At 35.4% G+C, this 22,163-nt stretch overlaps 4 protein-coding genes across 5 annotated transcripts; 1 reads left to right on the top strand and 3 right to left on the bottom strand.

Annotated features, from left to right (window-relative positions):
* Positions 1 to 146: 146 nt before the first annotated feature.
* On the bottom strand, positions 147 to 2,461 carry LOC108828506 (serine/threonine/tyrosine-protein kinase HT1). Its single transcript, XM_018602223.2, has 4 exons — positions 2,224 to 2,461; positions 1,230 to 2,112; positions 701 to 1,156; positions 147 to 624 (listed from the first exon to the last, which is right to left on the bottom strand). The coding sequence occupies exons 2-4, from the start codon at positions 1,917 to 1,919 to the stop codon at positions 334 to 336; spliced, it is 1,437 nt and encodes a 478-aa protein (XP_018457725.1). The 5' UTR covers positions 1,920 to 2,112; positions 2,224 to 2,461; the 3' UTR covers positions 147 to 333.
* A 490-nt stretch (positions 2,462 to 2,951) lies between these two features.
* LOC108824593 (uncharacterized) lies at positions 2,952 to 4,548 on the bottom strand. The gene has a single exon (XM_018598017.2). It carries the CDS (start codon positions 4,507 to 4,509, stop codon positions 3,136 to 3,138), a length of 1,374 nt encoding a protein of 457 aa, XP_018453519.1. The 5' UTR covers positions 4,510 to 4,548; the 3' UTR covers positions 2,952 to 3,135.
* A 3,771-nt stretch (positions 4,549 to 8,319) lies between these two features.
* Positions 8,320 to 11,171, top strand: LOC108828197 (protein GRAVITROPIC IN THE LIGHT 1). Of its 2 annotated transcripts, none has more exons than XM_018601802.2 (3): positions 8,320 to 8,478; positions 9,315 to 9,458; positions 9,537 to 11,171. In XM_018601802.2, exons 1-3 carry the CDS (start codon positions 8,432 to 8,434, stop codon positions 11,014 to 11,016), a joined length of 1,671 nt encoding a protein of 556 aa, XP_018457304.1. In that variant the 5' UTR covers positions 8,320 to 8,431; the 3' UTR covers positions 11,017 to 11,171. The 2 variants fall into 2 exon arrangements, with proteins under 2 accessions (XP_018457304.1, XP_018457303.1); XM_018601801.2 differs by having other exon boundaries at positions 9,534 to 11,171.
* On the bottom strand, positions 11,122 to 13,603 carry LOC108828199 (mitochondrial uncoupling protein 2). The gene is made up of 9 exons (XM_018601803.2): positions 13,326 to 13,603; positions 12,922 to 13,140; positions 12,765 to 12,843; positions 12,548 to 12,681; positions 12,379 to 12,477; positions 12,153 to 12,257; positions 11,571 to 11,645; positions 11,393 to 11,479; positions 11,122 to 11,299 (listed from the first exon to the last, which is right to left on the bottom strand). Exons 1-9 carry the CDS (start codon positions 13,404 to 13,406, stop codon positions 11,261 to 11,263), a joined length of 918 nt encoding a protein of 305 aa, XP_018457305.1. The 5' UTR covers positions 13,407 to 13,603; the 3' UTR covers positions 11,122 to 11,260.
* Positions 13,604 to 22,163: the final 8,560 nt, after the last annotated feature.

The following is a 22,163-nucleotide window of genomic DNA, read 5'->3' as shown; positions in this document are numbered from 1 at the left end:
AATCTGAATTTACAATTTTCTTTCCATTTAAAACAATTATTAATGTTTGTCAATTTTCAAAAGAAAGAGAAGATTTGTTCTTATAAAATCATTAGTGATTGAGAATAGTTGAGAAGAGTCTTGACTAGTATATGGGATTGACTCCATGAACATCAAATCACAAAACCATTCCCTAGTTTGATTATCATTACACAACATATCAAGAGAAGATTAAAAAGAACACATCACAACCCACAAAAACAGGACATGATTACAGAACAACATGGCACAACACAACACAAAACCCTTTCTGTATACTATATATTAAATTTACAAAATGAGAAAGAACATCTCTCAAGCGAATTTAGGCTTAGGCAAGACCGCCGAGCCACCAATGCCGCTGCTGCCTCCATGAACCGGTCCAAGCTTCTGAATCCAGTGTTTCAGACCTTTCCTTGTATCCTTGCAGATCTTGTTTGAAGCCAGATCCAAGTTCCCTTCACGTTCCAGTGAAGCCTCGAACTGCTCAAGCACTTTCACAATCTGCCAGAAGTCGGGTCTCTTATCCGGTGCAACCGACCAACAACGCTCTATCAGAGCTTTCATTGCTGCTGGACAATCTCCCGGTATAGCCGGCCTTAAGTTCTGAACCAAAAATCAAACATTTTTTAAGGTCACAAATCGTTTAAACAACAAAGGACTTAAAATATATGTTTTTTACCTTGTCCACTACTGCAAAAGCAGCTTGAATAGGATTCATGTCCTCATACGGGGTAGCTCCAGCTACCATTTCCCATAAAAGAAGTCCAAAGCTGTAAACATCAGCCTTCCTCCCGTGCGGCTTACGTCTTATCATTTCAGGTGCCATCCACCTATAGGTCCCTGGATCATCAGCCAACATATCACAGTACTCCTCCTCGCACGCTATCCCAAAGTCAGCAATCTTCAGTTGCAAGTCTTCGTCGATCAATACATTCTCCGGCTTGAGATCCCGATGAACCACATGTCGCGAATGAATATATTCCATCCCTCTTGAGATATCCAGAGCAAACTCTATCAGCTTTTTCAAAGGAAGAGACCTGTTCTCAGGCTTGTGCAGATAAGACCTTAAGGATCCTTCAGGTAAATACTCGGTGAGGACACAATACACAGGCTGATCTTTATAAGCTCCCACAAACTGTTTAAAAGAAGAATTAAGTACAAATGGGCAAAAAGAAAAATAATGAAAAGAGAGTTGGAATCACCACCACCTTAATAACATTAGGATGGGACAAACGTGACAAAAGGGTGACTTCTTTGGTAAACTGTTTCTCCAAACGAGCTCCCAAGCATCCATTCTCATCATCATCAGGGACAGTGATAAGCTTGACAGCAACAGGTTTATCTTCGTACTTCCCATGGTAAAGCCTGCTGTGTAACCCATGAGCGAACTTAAGCCCAAAGAAGAGCTTGGACATATCGACACGGTACTCTTCAGCAGCTTCCGAAGCGCTCACCTTACGACCACCACCACCGCCGCCATTGTTCAAAAGCTTAGACCACCCGGTGTCCTTCTTGCTCTTCTTCACCCTCTCTTGGATTCTCAGAGTGCTGAGGTCTCTGATGGGAACCGACGGGGACCGGAGGTTGAACGATCTCTTTTCCAATGAGTATTTATTCATCCCCTTCTCAGAGTCCGTTCTTCTTGGATGCGGAGTAGAGAATCTCTTACGCTCGGACTTAGCTTCCTTGAAGACATCGGGAAGAGGCGTCTGAGGAGTGGGGGAAACAGATCTCTGCTTGTTGGTAACAGGGTTTATCTGTGAATTACTTGAAAGCAATGATGGTGATGATCTGGTAATCTTGTCTAGGTTAAAAGAGAAGTTGGAGGAGTCAAGACGATGAGAAACAGTATGAGAAAACTTAGTCCTCCTAATCCAAGAAGTCGCCTCTTCATCCATTCTCCCAACAAAAAGATCCAAATTACAAAAATGCTAAGAAAAAGTACTATGATTGATTGAAGCAAAATCTCCAACAATCTCAAAACCCTAATCTTTCCCTCTTCAACAAACCTATAAAATACTATTTTCTTCACAAATCGCCGGAAATCCAGAATTTTTTTCTACCCAATCAATCATACGCCTCTCTCTCTTCCTACATCAATATTTCGGAAAAAATAAAAATCAGCAGAGGCAATAATGATGAAGAAGATCTATTTAACGAATTAGGAAGCAGATTTAGTTTCCAGAAGCTAAAGATGTTAACCTTGGAATCAGGAAACGGTGAGGCGGGAGAGATCAAGTTCAAAATCGGAATCCGGCGACTTGAAGCCGGAGGAGGAAGAAGAGATCGATGAGAGAAGAAGTCGAGGGAGAGAGAGAGCTTAAACCATACGACGCTTGGATTCTGAGCAAGACGTCGTTGTTTGACGAATCAACACAACACCCTCTTTTTTTAGAAGGATTATTTTTTTATTTTTAGTTTTTTTTTTCTTCACAGATTCAAAAGGTGGACAAAAGAAAATTCTTTGGAATTTTGAGGGAAATATGTTGAAACGACAGCGGATTAGTCTGTCTGTCTGCCTGCCTGTCACCATCTTTGATATGCTCTTATTAATATTCTATCCGGTAGAGAAGCTTAAATTATTGATTTGTTTTTTTATGTTAAAATTAAAAATTTAAAGGCTTCGTTTTAGCCCATTAATGACGTTCTCAGCCCACTTTACAGCCCCATACAGAGAACAAAACTGGAAGTCTGAGGATGCATGCATGCATGCACGCTCTGTTCCTCAAGTCCCAAAACCTCTGTTTTAGTTATTACGAAGCTGTGGAAAGCACCATGGCATACTCAAATTTATAAGTTTTTAAGATCTGGACTTGTTTCTCAGAGAATATAATTTCTCGTAGATTGTAGAATTTAACTTTACTGAAAGTTTTACACACATATGACACAACCAAGAGACTTGAACCAAGGATGGAACTTTTACACACATATGACACAACCAACCGAAATATAAATATAAAAAAAGAATGTGTATTTTTTCTATATAATGAAAAGTAAGCGTACAACGTAACAACTGGATAATTGAAATGCAATGTCTTCCAAGATCCTATTCTAAACCAAATCTATTTTACACTACGATATCTAAAATCTTGATCATTGCTCAGATTCCTAGAGCTAAGACCATTCTTGGGGGCGGAGAGTAGCATACTGATCAAGCAAGTCCTGGTCAATCCACGGTGTTTCGTAAATCATGTCAACATCTTCTTCCATAGGCATACTCGAAGTATTCAATATTGTCTTCAACATATTTGTAAATCGTTGCATCCATTCTCCTCCTTCTTCTTCAAGAGGAGCATCAATGTAAACTTGTTCATCTTTTTCCGATACTTGACGAGAAGCTTCAAACACTTGATCATTGTTTTCTGATCCTATGAGCGGAATCTCCGGAACATGGCGATGATCTTCATTAACCGGCTGTTGCTTTGCAGAGGAATCAGCAAGAAACTCGTAATGATGAGGAATAAAGGCTTCATGATCGTCCTTCTTATTATTCTCTTGAATCTTGCCTATAAAATTAGTAGGCTGCTCCTCCGAGGAAAAAGAAGCTAGATCATCAGACAAATTCATCGGCTGCTGCCCCAAAATAGGAGCTAGTAAAGTTCCATGATCAACATTATTGATCGGCTGCTGCTCCGAGGTAGAAGAGTCAATATGATTAAGATAAGTAGAAGCTTCATGATCCTGATGTTGCAGCTGCTGGTCAGAGAAAGAAGAAGCTAGAACAGACTCATGTTGATGATGAGGTTCATTGATTGGATGTTGCAGCTGTTGATCAGAGAAAGAAGAAGCTAGAGCAGACTCATGTTGATGATGAGGTTCATTGATCGGATGTTGCATCTGCTGATCAGAGAAAGAAGAAGCTAGAGCAGACTCATGTTGTTGATGATTACTAGAAGTAGAAGCTTCATGACGGTCATCCTTCTTCTTCTTATTGGAATTCTCGATCATATGAATCTTGCATATGACCAGCTCACGAAACTTATCTTCTATTTCCGGAAGCATATATTCTGTCATAATCCAGCTATTCTCGCTACCTGGTACAACAACATCACAAGAAGTACCGTCTCCACTCTTCTGCTTCTTCTTGTTATTTACTTCGCTTTTAACAAACGCTAGGGTTTGGTGTTCCCCAATGACCATCTTTGCTTCCTTGTCCTTGATATCACCTTTCGCATTAGCTTTCCAAGACCCACTATCATTGTCTCGGGTGATCTTCCGTTTCGCTTTCTTACCACAACCTATTTTCTTTTTAGAGAGTTGAGTCCTTGTCACAAAGTAGTACCACTCGTTCTTCTTGAAAAACGAACCCATGGGATGGTCCAGCAACCATGGCTCTTTTGAGTAAACATCCTTCATAGTGATCTCTCCACGCGGTTTACCTTCCAATTTGGGGATTAAATATTCGTTGATGAGTTCGTCGTCGTAGGGTTGAAACTGAATCCCTCCATCTTCGTCGTTGTATTCATACATGTCGTTGTATTCATACATCTTCTCGTACGTGTCTTGTAGTGTTTGGGTTTAGGAGTTTTTTGGGAAGTGTTCTGTGAAGTTTTTGATCAACCGTAGCCTGTATTTATAGCACCCAACATTCTCATGAACCAATATCAAATTGGTTTTGAAACTCATTTCTAATAGGATTATGATTTCAAACTTTTTTACAGCCAAAGACATAACATGTAAATCTTTCCTATTTATAAGATATCATTATCTCATCTTTGTTTTATTCTGCCGCAGCATCATCTGTTTGTTATGGTTTCGTTTTGTTTCATCCTTTTTATTTTTACCATGAATTTAATTGGTGTGGATAGTGATCTCTTCTTAACAAATCTATCTTTATGAAAACAAAAGACACGTTATTATTACATCCAATAAAAAATTGTTAGCATGTTTCCTTTTATTTTTACTATATTATTTAATTAAAAATCGTTAGTGATCTCTTCTGAATAAACAAAAGTTTTTTTTAATAAACAAAAGTTTACTTTAGTTTTAAAACAGTATCAGATTATTATTACTATCCTGGTTCAGATAACCATATTTGTCAAAAGAAAAAAGATAACCATATAATTTATTTAATTTGCGTAAGTAGAAGTCCTTTTGACCAATACATATGCATCTATTAAATAATCAAATAATTAAACATGATTGCTTTCATGAAATATTATTTCGAAATTTCATTACTCTGATTCTTGGGTCAACATCGTTATGCATGCATAGATACACTTATGTTATGCATGGAGCATGGTTAATATATGATATAGTTATTCTCAAAAGAAATATGACAGTTAACTCTTTTAACCATTACCAGATAACTTCTTTTCAATCTATGTTCGAAGCCAAATTGAAATTTGAATATAGTGGTTACCGATGTTCAAAAAAAAAGAAAAAAAATATAGTGGTTACCCTCTTGATATATTTGACGTGACCTATTCTGATATTCAAGGGGTTAAGGATGCTTATGATCAGGAATGATAGATTTCATTAAATTTATATGTTCTTTTAGTAAAATTATATTATATATGTTTCTCACTGGACTTGAAATTTGATAGAAGCTCTTGTGTTTGTAAGCAGCTAACGATATAAACTTTTCTGATGAATGAATTTGCGTGATCAAGAAGTGATACAGAGAGCCTTTTCGGAAATAATCAAAGCATACAAGAAAGAGAGGAATGTATAAATAATATGAGAAAACTGAAGCAATTTAGACGCATAAGATTTCACGAGTTACTTGGAGATGGAGGTATTCTAAAACCTCAATAAATCTAATCCCGCAACGCAAGGCCCATGTTTCAAGATTTAGTGTCTGAATGGAAGGATATGACAAAGGCTATTTTCTCAATAAATGTTAGAAAGTAAACCTAAAACACCGACTGAATAAATCTCGAAGCATGACTAACTTTCTATCAGAGCTAGCTCTGCTTGGAAGAAACTGAAACCAAGAAATTGTTAATGTATTTCACTTGCAAACCTGTATCCTGTTCAAATAAAATTTTGGATTTGAATTATGAGTCTTGTTTAGAATTGGAATTGTGTCTGACAATCTGCATCGGAGGAAATTGAGAACTTCACATTATGACCTCTATTATTGCTTGCGGTTGAAGACTAGCTTTTTTGAATCAGAAGCATTCAACACGAAGAGTTTATACCATTGAAGTTTATCTCTGAATTTGTAACAATTCCTTATAAAAGGATATATACAAATCTGCTAAGAGAATGACAAGTACTAATTTCATAATCTTATCAAAGTTGCAAACCATGCCTAAGTTTGTGGGGTTTTAAATAAATATTTCTCTTTTTATCTACCTAGTTAAGTCTTCGTATGTAGTCATTTACTTGAATAATCCAATATGATTTCATAATATGTACATAACGCAGAAATAAAAATCTGAAAGTAATAAGAGTATAAAAGATAAAGGAGAAAGAAAGATTGATGAAGTCAGTCCAAAAAGACTGGTAAAACACAAATGCTTAATAACAGAGCTAATTTTTGGGACACATCACTTTCTCTCCGTAGCTATTCATGTTTGATGTCCAACACCTTTGGACACATCCTTTTCCTCTTACTCGACCCTATATAATTAAGTCCCATCACTTTTTATTTTTTCCTTTTAATCAAATACTATTACTGTCTTCTTCTTCTTTTAGGTAAACTATCCAGTAATTGATTTATATATACTTTTATACCACTAGATAATTTGTAAAAAGTCTGTAGTAACTTTATTGAAAATTCAGTATCATTGGAAAATACTTAATTATACATATACTTAGTCTTTTAGAAAATGTGTGCATGAACCAAGTGTTACATTCAAACTAGCTAGCGAGCAAATCTAAATGGAGTGGAATAAAATAGATAGGATTATATATATATATATATATATATATATATATATATATATATAGGAAAATTATGTCTTAGATATACTATTTACAAGAAGCATGTACCAACCTTTTTTTTAACTGAAGCATGTACCAACCTTAAACCGAGAAAACTTCGTTCATCATTGTTTCTTCTGGAACACAGCAAGAATTTTAATACGTACAAAAGAAGGGGAGCTAGCTAGAAGTGGATTTCTGAAACTGCTGGTTAGAAACAAAGAAAAGCTCTTACATGGTTTCCACTTTTGTTTTATTGTATGTGTATATGGAAAGTACTGAGTATACTTCTAAGTTCTAAGCTTATAGGTCAAACTTGCAAAAAGATTAATTAGGTTAATTGAGAGGAATTCAAGTTCAATGGAAGATCGGTGAGAAAGTACGAGGTTGCGTTGTAAAACAGGGAGCCAGAAGTTGTTCAAAAGAAAAAAAACAGGGAGTCAGAAACTGGTACCGAACTAGTGCCAAAATAGAAAGGTCAAGGGTTGACTCCAAATATTTAACTTGTAAATTATCATCTAACACAAACTAGGGGTAGTTAGCTGATGCTATCCATCCTAATTAAAATACAAACAAGGGAGATTTTTTTCTTTTTACAAACAAGGGAGATACGTAGAAAAGAAACATAATATAAAGCAAACCATATAACAATAATTATAGCAAGCGATTGATAAATAGTATTCGACTCTGCATTTTACGTAGAATGTTCAATCGATTAAAGAATATATTTCCCTAAACGTTTGTTTTTTTCCTGTTGATGAATAAAGTCCCACATCGGTAGTTGGAGAAATAATTAAGTAATATATAAAAGGTTAGGGTCAATCCACTAATTGCTAATTGGTTTTAAATTGGAAGCCCATAATTAACCCGAATCTAATATGGTATCAGAGCGGTCGATCCTTGTGGATCAAAGTTAAATTAAAAAGAGTCATCCGATGTTGGGCCACTCCGTGGAAGGTATTCCTACAGTTGTCCACGCATGTGCGTGAGGGAAAGTGTTGATGAATAAAGTCCCACATCGGTAGTTGGAAAAATAATTAAGTAATATATAAAGAGTTAGTGTCAATCCACTAATTGCCAATGGGTTTTAAGTTGGAAACCCATAATTAACCCGAATCTAATATTTTTAAATAGACTGAAACAATTGTTTCGAGGACATAATAGAAAAAAATCATGCTTTTATATTGGATAACAGTTTCAGCCAATTTTTTTTTTTTTTGGTAAAATGTTAAATGTTTCAGCTAATTAAAATTATTTTGTCGTGTTTTGGAATCGCATTTTTTATAATTTAATGGGCGGCTTCTCATTCTGACTCCAATAATGATTCTAGCTAGTGAAGTTCATATGATTTGGAAGAACAAACTATACAAAAGATGTCGAAACATTATTTATTAATATCATTTAATAAAAACGTTTGATACTTGTCACATCAAAATCCTGTATCCCAAAAATCTTCAGCTGAATTCTCTATTTATTTGCCAAACTTTGAACCTCAGTTTTACATCTCTTCATCATCATATCTTCTTCCTATACGGGAGAGATGTTGCCAGGCATACTGTTATGCTCACTTAATCCCAGGAATCACAGGTGCATACTTTACTTTATTAGAATACATATTTCTATCATTTTCTTTAGAAAATTGTACGTGATTAATATACTTTTGTGTTTTGATTCAATATACTCCGTCTGTATTGTCCAAAATGGGTTAATTGATATACTTTTTGGCTTTATCGATATATATTTTGATATATCATATATTATAGTTAAAAGTACAAGGATTCTCTGAATGATTTGGATTAAGGCAAGATCCATGATGACTTGATGGAATGATATCCTTGATCAATCAAAAGGGAAACTAACAAAAAGTACTAGAATCATTATCACTTAATAATGAATTTTCCACTTTGACTTTTAATCGAGAGGATACAAAACATTTTAAGAAAACAAATTGCAAGATTAATGTGACAAATGGTAAAAACGGATGAACAGAATACTCTATTGTGTTTACTAAACTAAAAACTCTCTTACTAATATAAAATTAATCTTTTGATAAAAAAGGTAATATGTATATAAAACTTAAATCTTTGACTGAAAAAACAACAAAAACTTATTGTGGCGATAAATTAAAAAGAAACATGAAAGAGGACCATGTTCGAGGTGAAAAATAAAAAAAAGGATGTGGAAAGACCCAAAAACTTTTCCCGAGGGGCCAGTAGCCTTTACGTCAAAGTGTAAAAGGTAAAAGGGGTAATTCAGTAATTCTGCAATTACTTATTGGCTCTACTCTCTCCACTGACACTGAGAGAGAGCTTACAATAAACCAGACATCCCCGGTCCCCTCCGGTTATCTCGGTAGTTGACCGGGAAAAATAGTGGCTTCCCACCCTTTTAACTGTGAGAGTGGGTTTAATTGACTATTGCAGCAAGAAGAAGAAGAGTGATAGAGAGAGCTTAGACACTGATCCCAAGGACAGTGACTACTGGTACTCTGTTCAGTTCAACCGAGATCCTCCAAGATTCTCTCTTCGATCGGAGACCAACAACAACAACAATCACCGTTCTCGCAGGTAAAGCTCCCGTCCTTTTTGATTCCGTAACCGTTTAATGCATTGCTCTGACTTTTTTTTTTTTTTTTTTGGCAGTAGTGAGTTCTGCAAGACGAAGAAGCGAGGAGAAATGGCGCACAAGGTCTCAAACTTCTCCGATCTGATCCACCGAGTCACCGCTTCGTGTTTGCTCCATCCACTCTCCTCCGGCCGGCAAGATCTCGCCGCGAACCGCCGCGGAGAGTACGATTCCGAGGAAGAGGAAGAAGGTGAGATTCGGTACGAAGACGAGAATGGTGAAGAAGAAGAAGAAGACAACGAGACGGTTAGGGCTAGTAGGAGCGTTGCGGTGAGCGTGGAGGCGGTTCAGGAGATGGAGACGGTGATGGAGGAAGTGTTCACGGCGGCTGGAGCTTTGAAGAGAGCTTACGTGGCGCTTCAGGACGCTCACTCTCCTTGGGATCCGGAGAAGATGCACGACGCCGACGTGGCGATGGTTGCTGAGCTGAGGAGGATCGGTACTCTTAGAGAGAGATTCAGGAGGACGAGAGGCGCCGCCGCCGGCGGAGGCCGGAGGAGGAAGAACGACGTCGGAGGGAGAGGAATGCTGAGAGAAGCGGTGGCGCCGTACGAAGCCGTGGTGAAGGAGCTGAAGAAAGAAGCCAAGGCGAAAGACGCCGAGATCGAGAATCTCAAGGAGAAAGTCAAAGCATTGGTCAACGGTAACGGTAACGGTAACGGAGGCAAGAAACACCGTCTGCTCTCGAGCAGGAAAGTCAACTGCACAACGCAAGTCGCTGTGTCTCCCGTGCCGGAGCTGTTCGAGATGACGATGAGTCAGGTGAAAGAAGCGTCAAAGTCATTCACGGGGATACTACTGTCTCTGATGCGAGCCGCGCGTTGGGACATCGCAGCTGCTGTTCGGTCCATCGAAGCTGCTTCGGCTGCATCGGACAGCATCATCGTGTCTACAGCTTCCTCTGTTGTTCCCAACGGGCACGCGAAGTTCGCTCTCGAGTCTTACATCTGTCGAAAAATCTTCCAAGGGTTCGATCACGAAACGTTTTACATGGACGGGAGCTTGTCTTCTCTTATCAACCCGGACCAGTACCGTCGCGACTGCTTTGCTCAGTTCAAAGACATGAAGGCGATGGATCCCATGGAGCTGCTCGGGATCTTGCCGACTTGCCATTTTGGTAAGTTCTGCTCGAAGAAGTACCTTTCCATCATTCACCACAAGATGGAAGAGTCCTTGTTCGGAGACTCGGAGCAGAGGGAGATGGTTTTAGCTGGTAACCATCCGAGAAGTCAGTTCTATGGAGAGTTTCTGGGGTTGGCCAAAGCGGTGTGGCTGCTTCACCTCTTGGCCTTTTCGCTCGATCCATCGCCGAGTCACTTTGAGGCAAACAGAGGAGCCGAGTTTCACTCTCAGTACATGGAGAGTGTGGTGAGGTTCTCGGATGGCCGTGTTCCTGCGGGTCAGGTCGTTGGGTTTCCTGTGTGTCCGGGATTCAAGCTCAGCCATCAAGGGAAAGGGTCTATCATCAAATCCAGAGTTTACTTGGTTCCAAGGTCGTAAAACTTATGTTTCATTGAGTTCATCACTCTTTGTAGTAATGTCATGTTGGTGTGTTGTTAAGATAAAGCTTATAGCTTTTGTAAGAAATAAAGAGACCGTTTAAAATTGGATAAGAATGTTTTCATTATTAATCTAACTGACGAAAGTTCACGTAACGTAGAAGTGTATATATAACAATTCGACGTCTTAATAACGAATATAATGTAATAAGGTATATGTTCTTTAAGACGAGGGATCTCGGGAATCAATCTAACAATACTTCTCTTAGAAACACTTTCTTCACCTGTTAGATACAATGAAAGAGAGAGAACAAGATTAAAAAGCTTTCATCATTATCAGAAAGTAAAAGAATACAAGGAGAAGAATGCTAGTTTACTTGTTCTAGTGTGAGGAACATAACAACGTTCCAAGTTCCTAGCCGTGTAAAATTCGGGAGGAATCCTTTGTAGAAAGCCATAATCCCCTGTAAATATACCAAACCAGAGCACATATGATAGGTGGAATCTAAAGATAAAGTGTGTAAAAAGAATGAATAGGAAAATATATCAACCAACCTCAGTCTTCATGGTTTTGATGAAGCAATCAATTGTGTTACGGTAAGTAGAATCTCCCATCATTCTAGATTTCACCTGTGACCAACATATAAAAAAATGAATAATGGCCGTCTCAAGTTGAAAAAATATACCAAATACATCATTTTCTTTATTATTTTTCCAGTAAATCTGATTTCTCCTTTGGTTTGCCAAGCAAGAGGTCAGAAACATGAAAATGTGGAAGACATACACATGTGAGATGCCTGAATCAATGTCACTTTCGAGGTAGTGCTATGTCTATTCTAATTCATGGGACACCGTATTGTCCATTTTACAAGATGTTTTAAGCAAAGGAGAGATACATGAGTTCTGTGAGAAGGTTCAATCTTTGCCATCTAAATCAATCATAACTTTTTTTTTAATCAATCATAACTTAGTCTCTTGTGTTTGCCATTTAGCGCTTTTATTTCAGATCTATCACTTCACTCTTAAAGTGAATTTACATATACTACTTTGCTACCGAAAGTGATGGAGACACGAATCTAAACGATCTTTGTATTCTTCTTGTTGTTTTATATACAAGGAAGAAAAACGAATGCTTACCACATCAACTGGAGAACCGATACAAACAGCAAAGAATCCAGCAGCTAGCCCAGCTAGCAGATGAGTTAGAACACTGTCTCCAAATCCTGGAATTTTCATAATTGTCTGCATGTGTATATATATAAAGTATTAAAACAAACAAATGACTAAATAACACAAAAGTAGAAGCCAAACAGATCTTCTTTATAAAACATTTTAATGAGTTAAAAAGAAAATATCACAACACCTCTTTGATTTGATCATAACTAGCTAGCTCTGCAGCGTTTACAATAGCGTTCCTTGCTATATTAGGACCAAGCCCTGTCCACAACGCACTAACTCCTTCCTGTTTCATAAAATCAAAAGGCTATGTTATAACTCCCTATTAATTTTGATTGGAAGATTAGTTTACTAACCATCTTCACTATGGTGAAATAAGCGTCTACAGCTCCTGCGTAACGCCTAGGAACCCCAGCTGGTAGTTTTCCTTCTGACTGAAGCCGAACTTTAACAAGATCAGTTGGATTTGCTACTATGATTGCTATAGCTCCTGTTGTCACCAAAGGAAAATATTTATTTCATTTTGTCAAGCTCTTTCACTCAGATTATATAAAAATCAAGAACTGGACTTACCGGTTAACAAAGCAGCAAGAATCTTCTGATATAATGGAATATCCCCAATAAAGTCACTTCCAACCAAAAGCGTCTTGACCTAACCAGATATCACCAATGTAAAAGAAGATATAAGAGAGTGTACCATAAAAGGGCACTTAAGTAGAATGTGACTCACAGGCTCATATAAACCAATCCTTAAGCCACCATAGATACATTGACGATGCAGCCCTGCAATAACGCCTTTCCAGAGCCCCGAGATGCCTTCTTCTCTTGCTATGGTAGAGAGAGTACCCAAGGAGCCTCTGTACTTGGGCAAATTATCTCCGTCCCCAGTTGGGATCTTTCTTTGGAGCTGTAGCCTTACTTTAGCTGTGTCCAATGGTACCGTACATAACTGCAACAATCATTCAATCAGACTGAGAAAAGCAAACATAATTAAAACACACACATAAAAGTCATGTCTTTTTGAACAAAAACGTTGAAATATTAAGTAAAAACCTCGTCTACCTACCACCTAGGATGGTCTAATCTACAACTTAAAGTTTCTAACTTTCTCTGGGGAAAAGAGAAAGATGATACCTCTGCGAAACAAGCAGCGAAAGCGCTGCAAATGAAGGTTTCAAGAAACGAAATCTCGATCCTGGGGTTGAGATCCGCCATTGTTTGTTAGTGAACAAGATGAGCGAAATCTCTCGGGAGAAGCACCGACTGGGGAATATAAAGAAAAGGAGCTAACTTTTCTCCTGTAATGATGATTCTTAAAAATGGGTTTCGATCAAATGATTTAAGAGTAGTGATGAAGATAAGTTTTTGTTCTTTGTTTTTTTTTCGGGATCAAGTGACTTTGCAATGGCGTCACGAATTCAGGAAACAAGTACAGAGTCTCAATCCATTACTATTTCCACATTAGTCTCTTTTTCTAATTTTTTATTTTTTCCCCTAATCAGCATTAAACACGTCTTTAGCCAATGATTAGAATATGGAAATAAGAGAGACCCTCCATCTCCTTTGGAAGGTTACTTGGTACCTGATGATGCAGTGCCTTTCTCAGTTTCTTGTCCCCCCGCTGATCATGGATCTTGTACGGCTCCCATCCATGTGCCATGAGTTGCAAACCAAATTGAGACCATGTTGACATCAGCTTCAGGTCTCGTGATCTCATAGCTTCCAGGACCGTAAAATATATATTTGATCTTCGTCAACAGAAATAGCAAGAAGAAAAAGTGAATGAAGAAGTTTAACACACAAATTTCATTCACATTTAAGGAGTTCACTTTTCTTCATTCACTGACCTAAAAAAAACCCTATTATATATGGAGTACGTGAATGAAGTTAAACATTAGTCTCCTTTTTCTACAAGGAAAAACATTCCGTCTTAAGCTAATGGTAAATATTAAAATATCAGTATGACATGTAGAACAAACAACGATTTTGTTTCATGATGGGAAGATTCCAAAAAAGCTCATGATAGTTTAAGAAAAAACATTCATGAAGATTGTTATCCTCAGGACAAATTTGAAAAAATCTGTAACATCTGTAATTGTGATATATAGAAAGGTTTAAAAGAATTGATTTGGTTACTTATGTTATCAAAGTGTGTTTATCTTTTCCATCATACATCCGTTTAGAATTTCAGAGTTAATCGTGCTTGAGTTAAAGTAGTGATATAACCTATCGGGAAGTAATTCGCGATAGCGTGCAAGTGAGAGCAAAGCATGGGAAAAAATCATGTGGTGATTACATGGTTAGTAAAAAATAATTTCGAACCTTCGAAAATTAAAAGACCGACCGTCGGATGGAATGTGACCCACGGCCGAATGAGCGGGCGTAAGTGGTCCATTAGCCGTGGGCAGTTGGAACCTTACAAAATCATCCGTACATTCACTAAGCTAATCATTTGCTGCCTTCACCCTAAATTCAATCTTTTTACCCTTAAAAGAGAGAACATGCGGACCAGAAAATAGGCTATAATAGGGACATCAAAGATCAATCAGTTCATGAATTTGCAAAAAAAAAAAAGATTTTGTGTAAAACTTATATGAGCATATGTGTCCTTATCAAACTGGATTTCACTTCTTTTTCATGCGGTCTGTGTTTTTTTTTTTGGTAATTATGTTATTAAAAATTATAAAAATATTACAAACGACTTTGTAACTGATAATTCTAAATATTTTATGAGAATTTACGTATAATTGTATCAATCTCACTTAAATCATTTTTTGAGATCCATGTTTGACGGTATATCTTACGTCTTGATCTCTTGTAATTTTTTTATTTATTAATTTACATAAGTTCGTCTCAGTTGGGATTTGAAGCCTAAATCTCATTATATAAAGAGATTAATGAACTTTTACTTAAATCATTGGACCTCCTAGTTTTTTTTTTAAAAAAAATCCTCTATAAAAGTAAAGTAGAACTTTTTGGTCAAACTTATTGTTGGTTCATGATTTGGAGATTGGTGTACATTTGACCTTTTCTTATTTTTGGGAAGAGTATATATCATTTTTAGAAAATATCACAACTGTCAAATGTATTAGAAGAAAATATATATGAATCCAAAAGCAAATCTTTATTTTTCAAAAGCAAATATTCTGCAATAAGATAACCATTAGTGTGAGTCATAGTAATGTGATGTTTTTGATAATTCCTGACATCAAAATTACTAGGGTTGTTAACAAAAACTTATCAAATGTGGAAGTTTAAAAAAAGACTCTAAATTATCTTGTTTGTAAATACCTCACTTTTCAAGAAAGATAAATACAATTTATTAATAATTAATTTTATAAGAAAATTAAAATATATAATTTTAAAAATATTTTAAAATATGCGAACATAATTAGTTACTTATTATATAATCTGACATTCATAAATGTTTCTTTAAAATTTAAAGTAAAAATCTCGTTCGTAGTTAAATTTTAAAAAGTAGAAAGAAGTTTTTTTAAAAAAATATGCGAGTTTATCTAGCTATTTTAAATTTTGACTAAATTTTGTTATATATATTTTGTTATCTGTGAAACTTATAAACTTATCTAGTAATTATAAAATCTGATTGGCTAGCTAAATTCCATTAGATTTTTAATTGCATCAATTGTGTTTTTGTCATCTGTGAAATGTGTTTAACTTATCTAGTAAGCATAAAATCTGATTGGCTAGCTAGATTTCATTATATTAGTAATTGCATCAATTGTGTTGACTGGAGAGTGTTTCCTTAAGAGCCATTGAATGAGAAAAACAAAACATAAGAGCTTGGCTGTGTATTCAAAGTGTGTCTAAGTTTCAAGGAAAATTAAAGTTGTCTTCTCTTGTATCCAACTTTCCTCTCTTTTCTCGGCGATCGTCAACTTTTCTCATTTTGTAAGTCTCATGCAACTTCTTCCATCGACAACGCTTATTAATCCCTATGTTTTGCAAGGAACCCTTACACTGCTTCTCTTTGTTGTCTTTGTGATTGGATTCAAGTTCTTTTTGCAACCCTTAAGCCATTTATCTAGTCTTTTGATTAGCTAGGGTGTGTTTGTAAATTCAGATGATCTCGATTTACGTTTTGAACTCAAGAAAATGGAATAAAAAGAATTGTATTATATTTCTGATCCCATGCATGAGCATTTCTCTTTCTATATCTTCTGCGTGGTGTGATCCTTTGTGTGTTTGGGGGTTAATCTCTTTTGTTAATGAACATATGTGTGAGACCTGTTTGGTGCAAAGTTATATGCTTTTGAAGTCTATGATTTCATGCAAATGAGAGCTATAGGTTGTGTTTTGTTGATGATATATCTCATAGAATTTTTTTGTTATTAGGTTTCTACAGCCTTGAGACATCTGAATCCAATAAAAGAGAATGGGTATTGACATTCGTCGCATAGCAAAAATTGAATCGCTTCCCCGGGAGCATTTCTGTCCTTCTTGCCAACTTCTCATCGATCCTAACGAAGCTCTCCAATCTGTGTGCGGTCACTTGTTCTGTAAGCCATGTTTAACTTACGTCGCAAGTACCACTAGGATGTGCCCTTATGATAGTTACTTGGTCACGGAAACATATGCAAAGGTTTTGTCTTCTTCTTTCAAAACTTGTTCTCCTGACTATTTGCACGTTAAAGCTATGTCATCTTTTTTGCAGCCACTCGTGGAGTCTAATAAAGTGTTGGCTGATACTATTGGAAAAACCCTGGTATATTGCTCATACCAAAACAGTGGATGCACATGGGTGGGATCTCTAGCTGATAGCTCGTTCCATTGCTACGGATGTGCGTTTGGTAACTCGCTCGTTATGAGCAGCTGGTGCGGAACTAATATTTCACACCGTCAACAACAGGAACATGTTCAAGTTTGTTACCTATATTTATGTCAAAATATATAAATTATTAATGCTAGCCTTTTAAAAAAATATATATAAATTAATGTTTTTTTTTTGTTCACAAATGGCTTTCAGGACGCTTATCCTCATACTAGTGTTGCTACAGCCACCACTCAGGCTAGTGTTGCGATGGCCACCACTCAAGCCAGTGCTCAGGGTCATGCTGTAGCTTCTGCAATGATGACTCAAGAGCAATGGTATCAACAACTATATCAGCAGTATTTCCAAAACTATGTCGGAGGCTACATGGAACAACAACCGATGCAACGTCAAATTTTTGCTCCCCACAATCAACTAATCTATGTGCAGGCGCGTCCAGCAGTTCATTATGTGGCTGATCAAAATCACTCTCAGATGCAACCTCAACCACAGGTCCAATTTCAGAGTTTAGCTATGCATCAGCCTCATGATGCATTTCCATCACCTCAGGACAATACTATTCAGGATAGTCTGGCGCAAAATGCTATTGGTCAGTGTCCGTCAAACCAGCCACATGCATCTTGGACTGTTGTACAGAATCCTCAATCTAACCAGACAAACAAGGTAGGAGTTCCCCCAAACAATATGATTGTGCATGATCAAGATCATCTTCAAGAACATGTATCGCAGCCTTCGTTACCAAGTCAATTAACAAGAGATCAGTATACAAGAGAAATGGTGGTTAAGTACAGAGGAGCCCTAGCCCCTGAAAGCTCAGACCTGCATTCATCACAACAACTCTTTTCAAACCCTTCATTATCAGAACAACATAGAGCAGCTGATGATGCAGTTCATAATCAGATGAATCATGAAGGCTCTTCTTATCCTTCACATATTGCTCTGCAGGAACATCATCAGCAGCCTATGAGTCCAATTCTTGGGTTGCAACCGAACACAAACTATTTTTCTGCTACTGCAATGCAAGTGGGACTGCCAGCTGTGAAAAATGATGAAATGCAAAGGATCCCAAAACAGATACATTGGGTAACAAGTGGCCAAAGTAAAGTACTTCATATATATGGGAATAAAGATGATGAAGCAGTTATGGAGGCCCCTGATTCAACCAACACTGTCCATGGTGTAAATCGTGCTGCTGAATTAACTACAGCTAAGTTTGACCATAAGCTTAAAGGCAAGCTTACTGATGGTTTGGGTGAATGCGTCCATAGATCCAACATTGTTGTGGAGGACAATGAAATAAAAAGTGAGCCTCTAGATAAGCAACTGGTGGACGAAATTGTTGAAAATGGCTGGGTAGACCTAGGGAAGAGTATTTTAGTAGAGAAAAAAAACATTGACGATGATCCTTCTCTGGATGGTACTCCACTAATGAACCCTACCTTATTTGACCAAGATGGACTTCGACAGTTGAGCAATCTTCAGAAGCATTACCTCATGATTGCTGAAAAATATGGAGCTTGTTCTGCAGGATCATTGGATAGAGGAATTTTTGACCAGAGATCACCGATTAGGACTCAAGAAAAGCATGAGCCAGGTTTCGAGTTAAGACCTGCTTTAAGATCCTCTCAGCAGCCTTCCATGGACTTGGAAGCAGAACAATTCAGATGTGGACCGAGAAGTCATATAAGTGAACACCTTGGGGTGGCTTCTCATGGATATGGGCTTTCAGGGGGTAGATCTTATTTGCATAGAAGTGAGTTTAAAGGTATTGGTAATCTTCAAATGGGAGAGAAACTAATAGCTTCTGATATGATTGGACCAGTGGATAGTAATGGTCTTAGGCTTGGAGATGTTGGGTCTCAGAGTAGGTATACCTTGCAAGGATATCCTGGTGATTATGGTGGCTCGTTTCCAGTTAAGATTATAGTATTTAAATTTGCCTCTTCATCTATTTTTTTACTATCTCTCGGCAATTTCAAGATGTTTTAAATTTGCTTTTCACGTATCTAATTATTTTTTGCTTTTTAGGGAAACTGGGAGACAAAACCTGTTGAAGGTTTAGATTTGCACTCCCAGACAAAGGAGCATCAACAGAAGTCTATGGATATAGTATCCATGATAAAGCATAATGAGCAGAAACATAACATGTAAGTCTTTTAAAAGCTTTTCTACATCAAGCTATATATCATGAACTTATAAATTCTAAGTTGACATGCATTTTTTGTCTTTTTGTTTGGTTTATCTGATAGGGCTCCTTCCGGTTCTTCTCAATTTGGTAATCAAAACAAAAATGAAGAATGCAGATTCAAAGGTTCAGGATAGAAAGAAGAAAATCGGTCCATTGTGCATCATCAGTGATAATAATTTGCCTAAAAACTGCTGGTGAACATTCTCCAGAACCTCCTATATATCATATCAGACTTTTTTTTATTGAAAATTATCATATCAGACTTTATGCATTTTATCTTTACTAAGACTTTATGCAATTTGAGTTATAAGTTTCTGTTTCCTTCTTGTATCTCCATACTATGTAGTTACAGCCTTTTGTTAAGGTTGTCACTATCGAGAGAACATGGATTTTCCTTCATATTTTCAACTTGCATTGCATTATATTAAGCATGACATACTTAATGGTTTTGGTATGCTATCTGGTCGTAAAACAAATTACATGTCCATGCGAACTAGGGTGTCAAAATATCTGGGGTACAGTAAGCCCTTCAAGTTGGTTTGTAGTGAGTGTGCAGATTCCAAGTTATGAGAGACCTTGATTTTGACTATTAACCTAAGTAAAGAAACAGTATATGTGATCAAGCATATTTACACAATCAAACCAAAGAGCTATGGTCTATAGTATTGCATGGTTTTCTTTCCTGTGGAAATTGGATAAGATAAATATATATCTAATACATGAAATTTTGATTTCGTTTTTTATTTTTATTTTGGTTCAGTCCGCACGCAACTCTCGTCATATTGCTAACCATGGAATTTACATGTCTCACAGATCATAAACCAGATCATTTATACTTGCTAGTAATACCCTATATTTTAATTAGTAGCTTGTGCATGTTCCACGTCTTTCCCATACAAATTCTACCAAATTTGGAGTTTGTCACCCTAGTTTGTGGTGTGCTTATGTTGTGGCTGCTTTATAAACAACACATTACTGAATTTCTTGTATGTGCCATAACTGGCCTTTCCTTTTTTTTTTGTGGTTAAACGTATGGATAAGTTTTTAACATTTGCACCAAAAAATCCGTATGAATAAGAATAATAAATCCATAAACCTTGAAATGATAACTTTTATGATGAATAAATTTTATTTTAGATTATTTATACTCCACCAATCAATTCTTAATTATTATGTAATTAATTATATTTTTTGTTATTTTGTTATTACACAGTACTAGATAAGGAACTCACGCGATATCGCGTGGGAACTCATTCTTTTATAAATAAATACATCATTTTATAATTTATATTCTATATAAAAAAATATTTTCAAACAAATATTTATGTCAAAACGTAGAACATATGTATTTAAATAAATACATCATTTTATAATTTATATTCTATATAAAAATAATTTTATTTTCAAATAAATATTTATGTCACAACATAGAACATATGTATTTTATTTATTTATAGATAATATTAGAAATGTATATTTTATAGTTTCAAATTACAACTAAAATACAAATACATCAATACCAATAAAATTTTACATATTTTATTAATTTAGGTAAGTTACTCTAAAATTTTAAATTATATCCCTTTATAATGAATCTTTTTAAACACTTTTTTTTTAAAATCAAAATGTATCGTTTATTATGTCATCAACGAAGAAGTACGAACGCCTCGTATCCTAATTTAATTTAGTTAATATTACAAATCATTAGATATGTGTAATATGCAAAAATAAAGACAGACACATTTGTATAAAATTTAAATACTAGCTATTATACAACTCTTGAAACAAATAATAAAAAAACACATTTTAGTATATAATGAAAATATATAACTTTTAATAAGAAATAAAATTCCTATAAAATACACAAATTTTCAATATTATTTGGGTTATTTCATGTAAAACATTTATGAGATGCAACTTTCATGTATAAAACTTAAGAGATTCAAATTTTCATATTAATACACTGATTTTTAGATATAAAACAATTAAAAATATTTATGAAATATTAATAAATAGATATAAGAATAATAAAAAATACATAAATGTTTGTATAAAAAATTAAGAGATGCAACTTTCCATATATGAATAGTCACATCTTTTTTAATTTAAAGTGACTATTTTGAAATGATGATTTTATGAATAGTCGCAACTTTTCAATTTTAATAGTCGTATCATTTCAATTTAAAGATAGTTATTTTGAGATGATACATATACGAATAGTCACAACTTTTCATCTAAACAATTACATCTTTTCAATTTAAATACTAATTAATACACAACTCTTAAATCAAATAATGAAAAGACACATCTTAATATATAATGAAAAGATATAACTTTTAACAAAAAAAATTTCTATAAAAACACATAACTTTTCAACAATGTTTGGGATTCGACAGACATATTTGTATAAAATTTAAATACTAACTAATACACAACTCTTGAAAAAAATAATTAAAAAACACATCTTAGTATATAATGAGAAGACATAACTTTTAATAAGAAATAAAATTCCTATAAAATACACAACTTTTCAACAGTATTTGGGTTTTTTCATGTAAAACATTTATGAGATGCAACTTTCATGTATAAAACTTAAGAGATTCAAATTTTCATATTAATAAACTGATTTTTAGATATAAACAATTATAAATATTTATGAAATATTAGTAAATAGATATAAGCATAATAAAAACGAAAAATACATAAATATTTGTATAAAAAATTAAGAGATGCAACTTTATATATATATGAATAGTCATATATTTTTAATTTAAAGATGGTTATTTTGAAATGGTAATTATATGAATAGCCGCAACTTTTCAATTTAAATAGTTGCATCACTTCAATTTAAAGGTAGTTATTTTGAGATGATATATATATGAATAGTCTCAACTTTTCATTTAAATAATTACATATTTTCTATTTAAATACTAATTAATACACAATTCTTAAATCAAATAATGAAATGACACATTTTAATATATAATGAAAATAT

This window comes from Raphanus sativus, chromosome 9 (assembly GCF_000801105.2).
Source record: "Raphanus sativus cultivar WK10039 chromosome 9, ASM80110v3, whole genome shotgun sequence".
Lineage (NCBI taxonomy): Eukaryota > Viridiplantae > Streptophyta > Magnoliopsida > Brassicales > Brassicaceae > Raphanus > Raphanus sativus.
This window is presented reverse-complemented; position numbering and strand designations above follow the sequence as displayed.

Bases quoted from the DNA above. Each gene is read 5' to 3' on its own strand.
- LOC108828506 (XM_018602223.2), bottom strand. From the start codon at position 1,919: ATGGATGAAGAGGCGACTTCTTGGATTAGGAGGACTAAGTTTTCTCAT. The intron at 1,157-1,229 runs GTGGTGGTGATT...TCTTTTAAACAG, and splicing joins CCCATCCTAATGTTATTAAG to TTTGTGGGAGCTTATAAAGA. The intron at 625-700 runs GTAAAAAACATA...TTTTTGGTTCAG, and splicing joins CTTTTGCAGTAGTGGACAAG to AACTTAAGGCCGGCTATACC.
- LOC108824593 (XM_018598017.2), bottom strand. From the start codon at position 4,509: ATGTATGAATACAACGACATGTATGAATACAACGACGAAGATGGAGGG.
- LOC108828197 (XM_018601801.2), top strand. From the start codon at position 8,432: ATGTTGCCAGGCATACTGTTATGCTCACTTAATCCCAGGAATCACAG. The intron at 8,479-9,314 runs GTGCATACTTTA...TGACTATTGCAG, and splicing joins CTTAATCCCAGGAATCACAG to CAAGAAGAAGAAGAGTGATA. The intron at 9,459-9,533 runs GTAAAGCTCCCG...TTTTTTTGGCAG, and splicing joins AACAATCACCGTTCTCGCAG to TAGTGAGTTCTGCAAGACGA.
- LOC108828199 (XM_018601803.2), bottom strand. From the start codon at position 13,406: ATGGCGGATCTCAACCCCAGGATCGAGATTTCGTTTCTTGAAACCTTC. The intron at 13,141-13,325 runs GTATCATCTTTC...TGATTGTTGCAG, and splicing joins TCGCTGCTTGTTTCGCAGAG to TTATGTACGGTACCATTGGA. The intron at 11,300-11,392 runs GTAAACTAGCAT...TGTATCTAACAG, and splicing joins TGTTCCTCACACTAGAACAA to GTGAAGAAAGTGTTTCTAAG.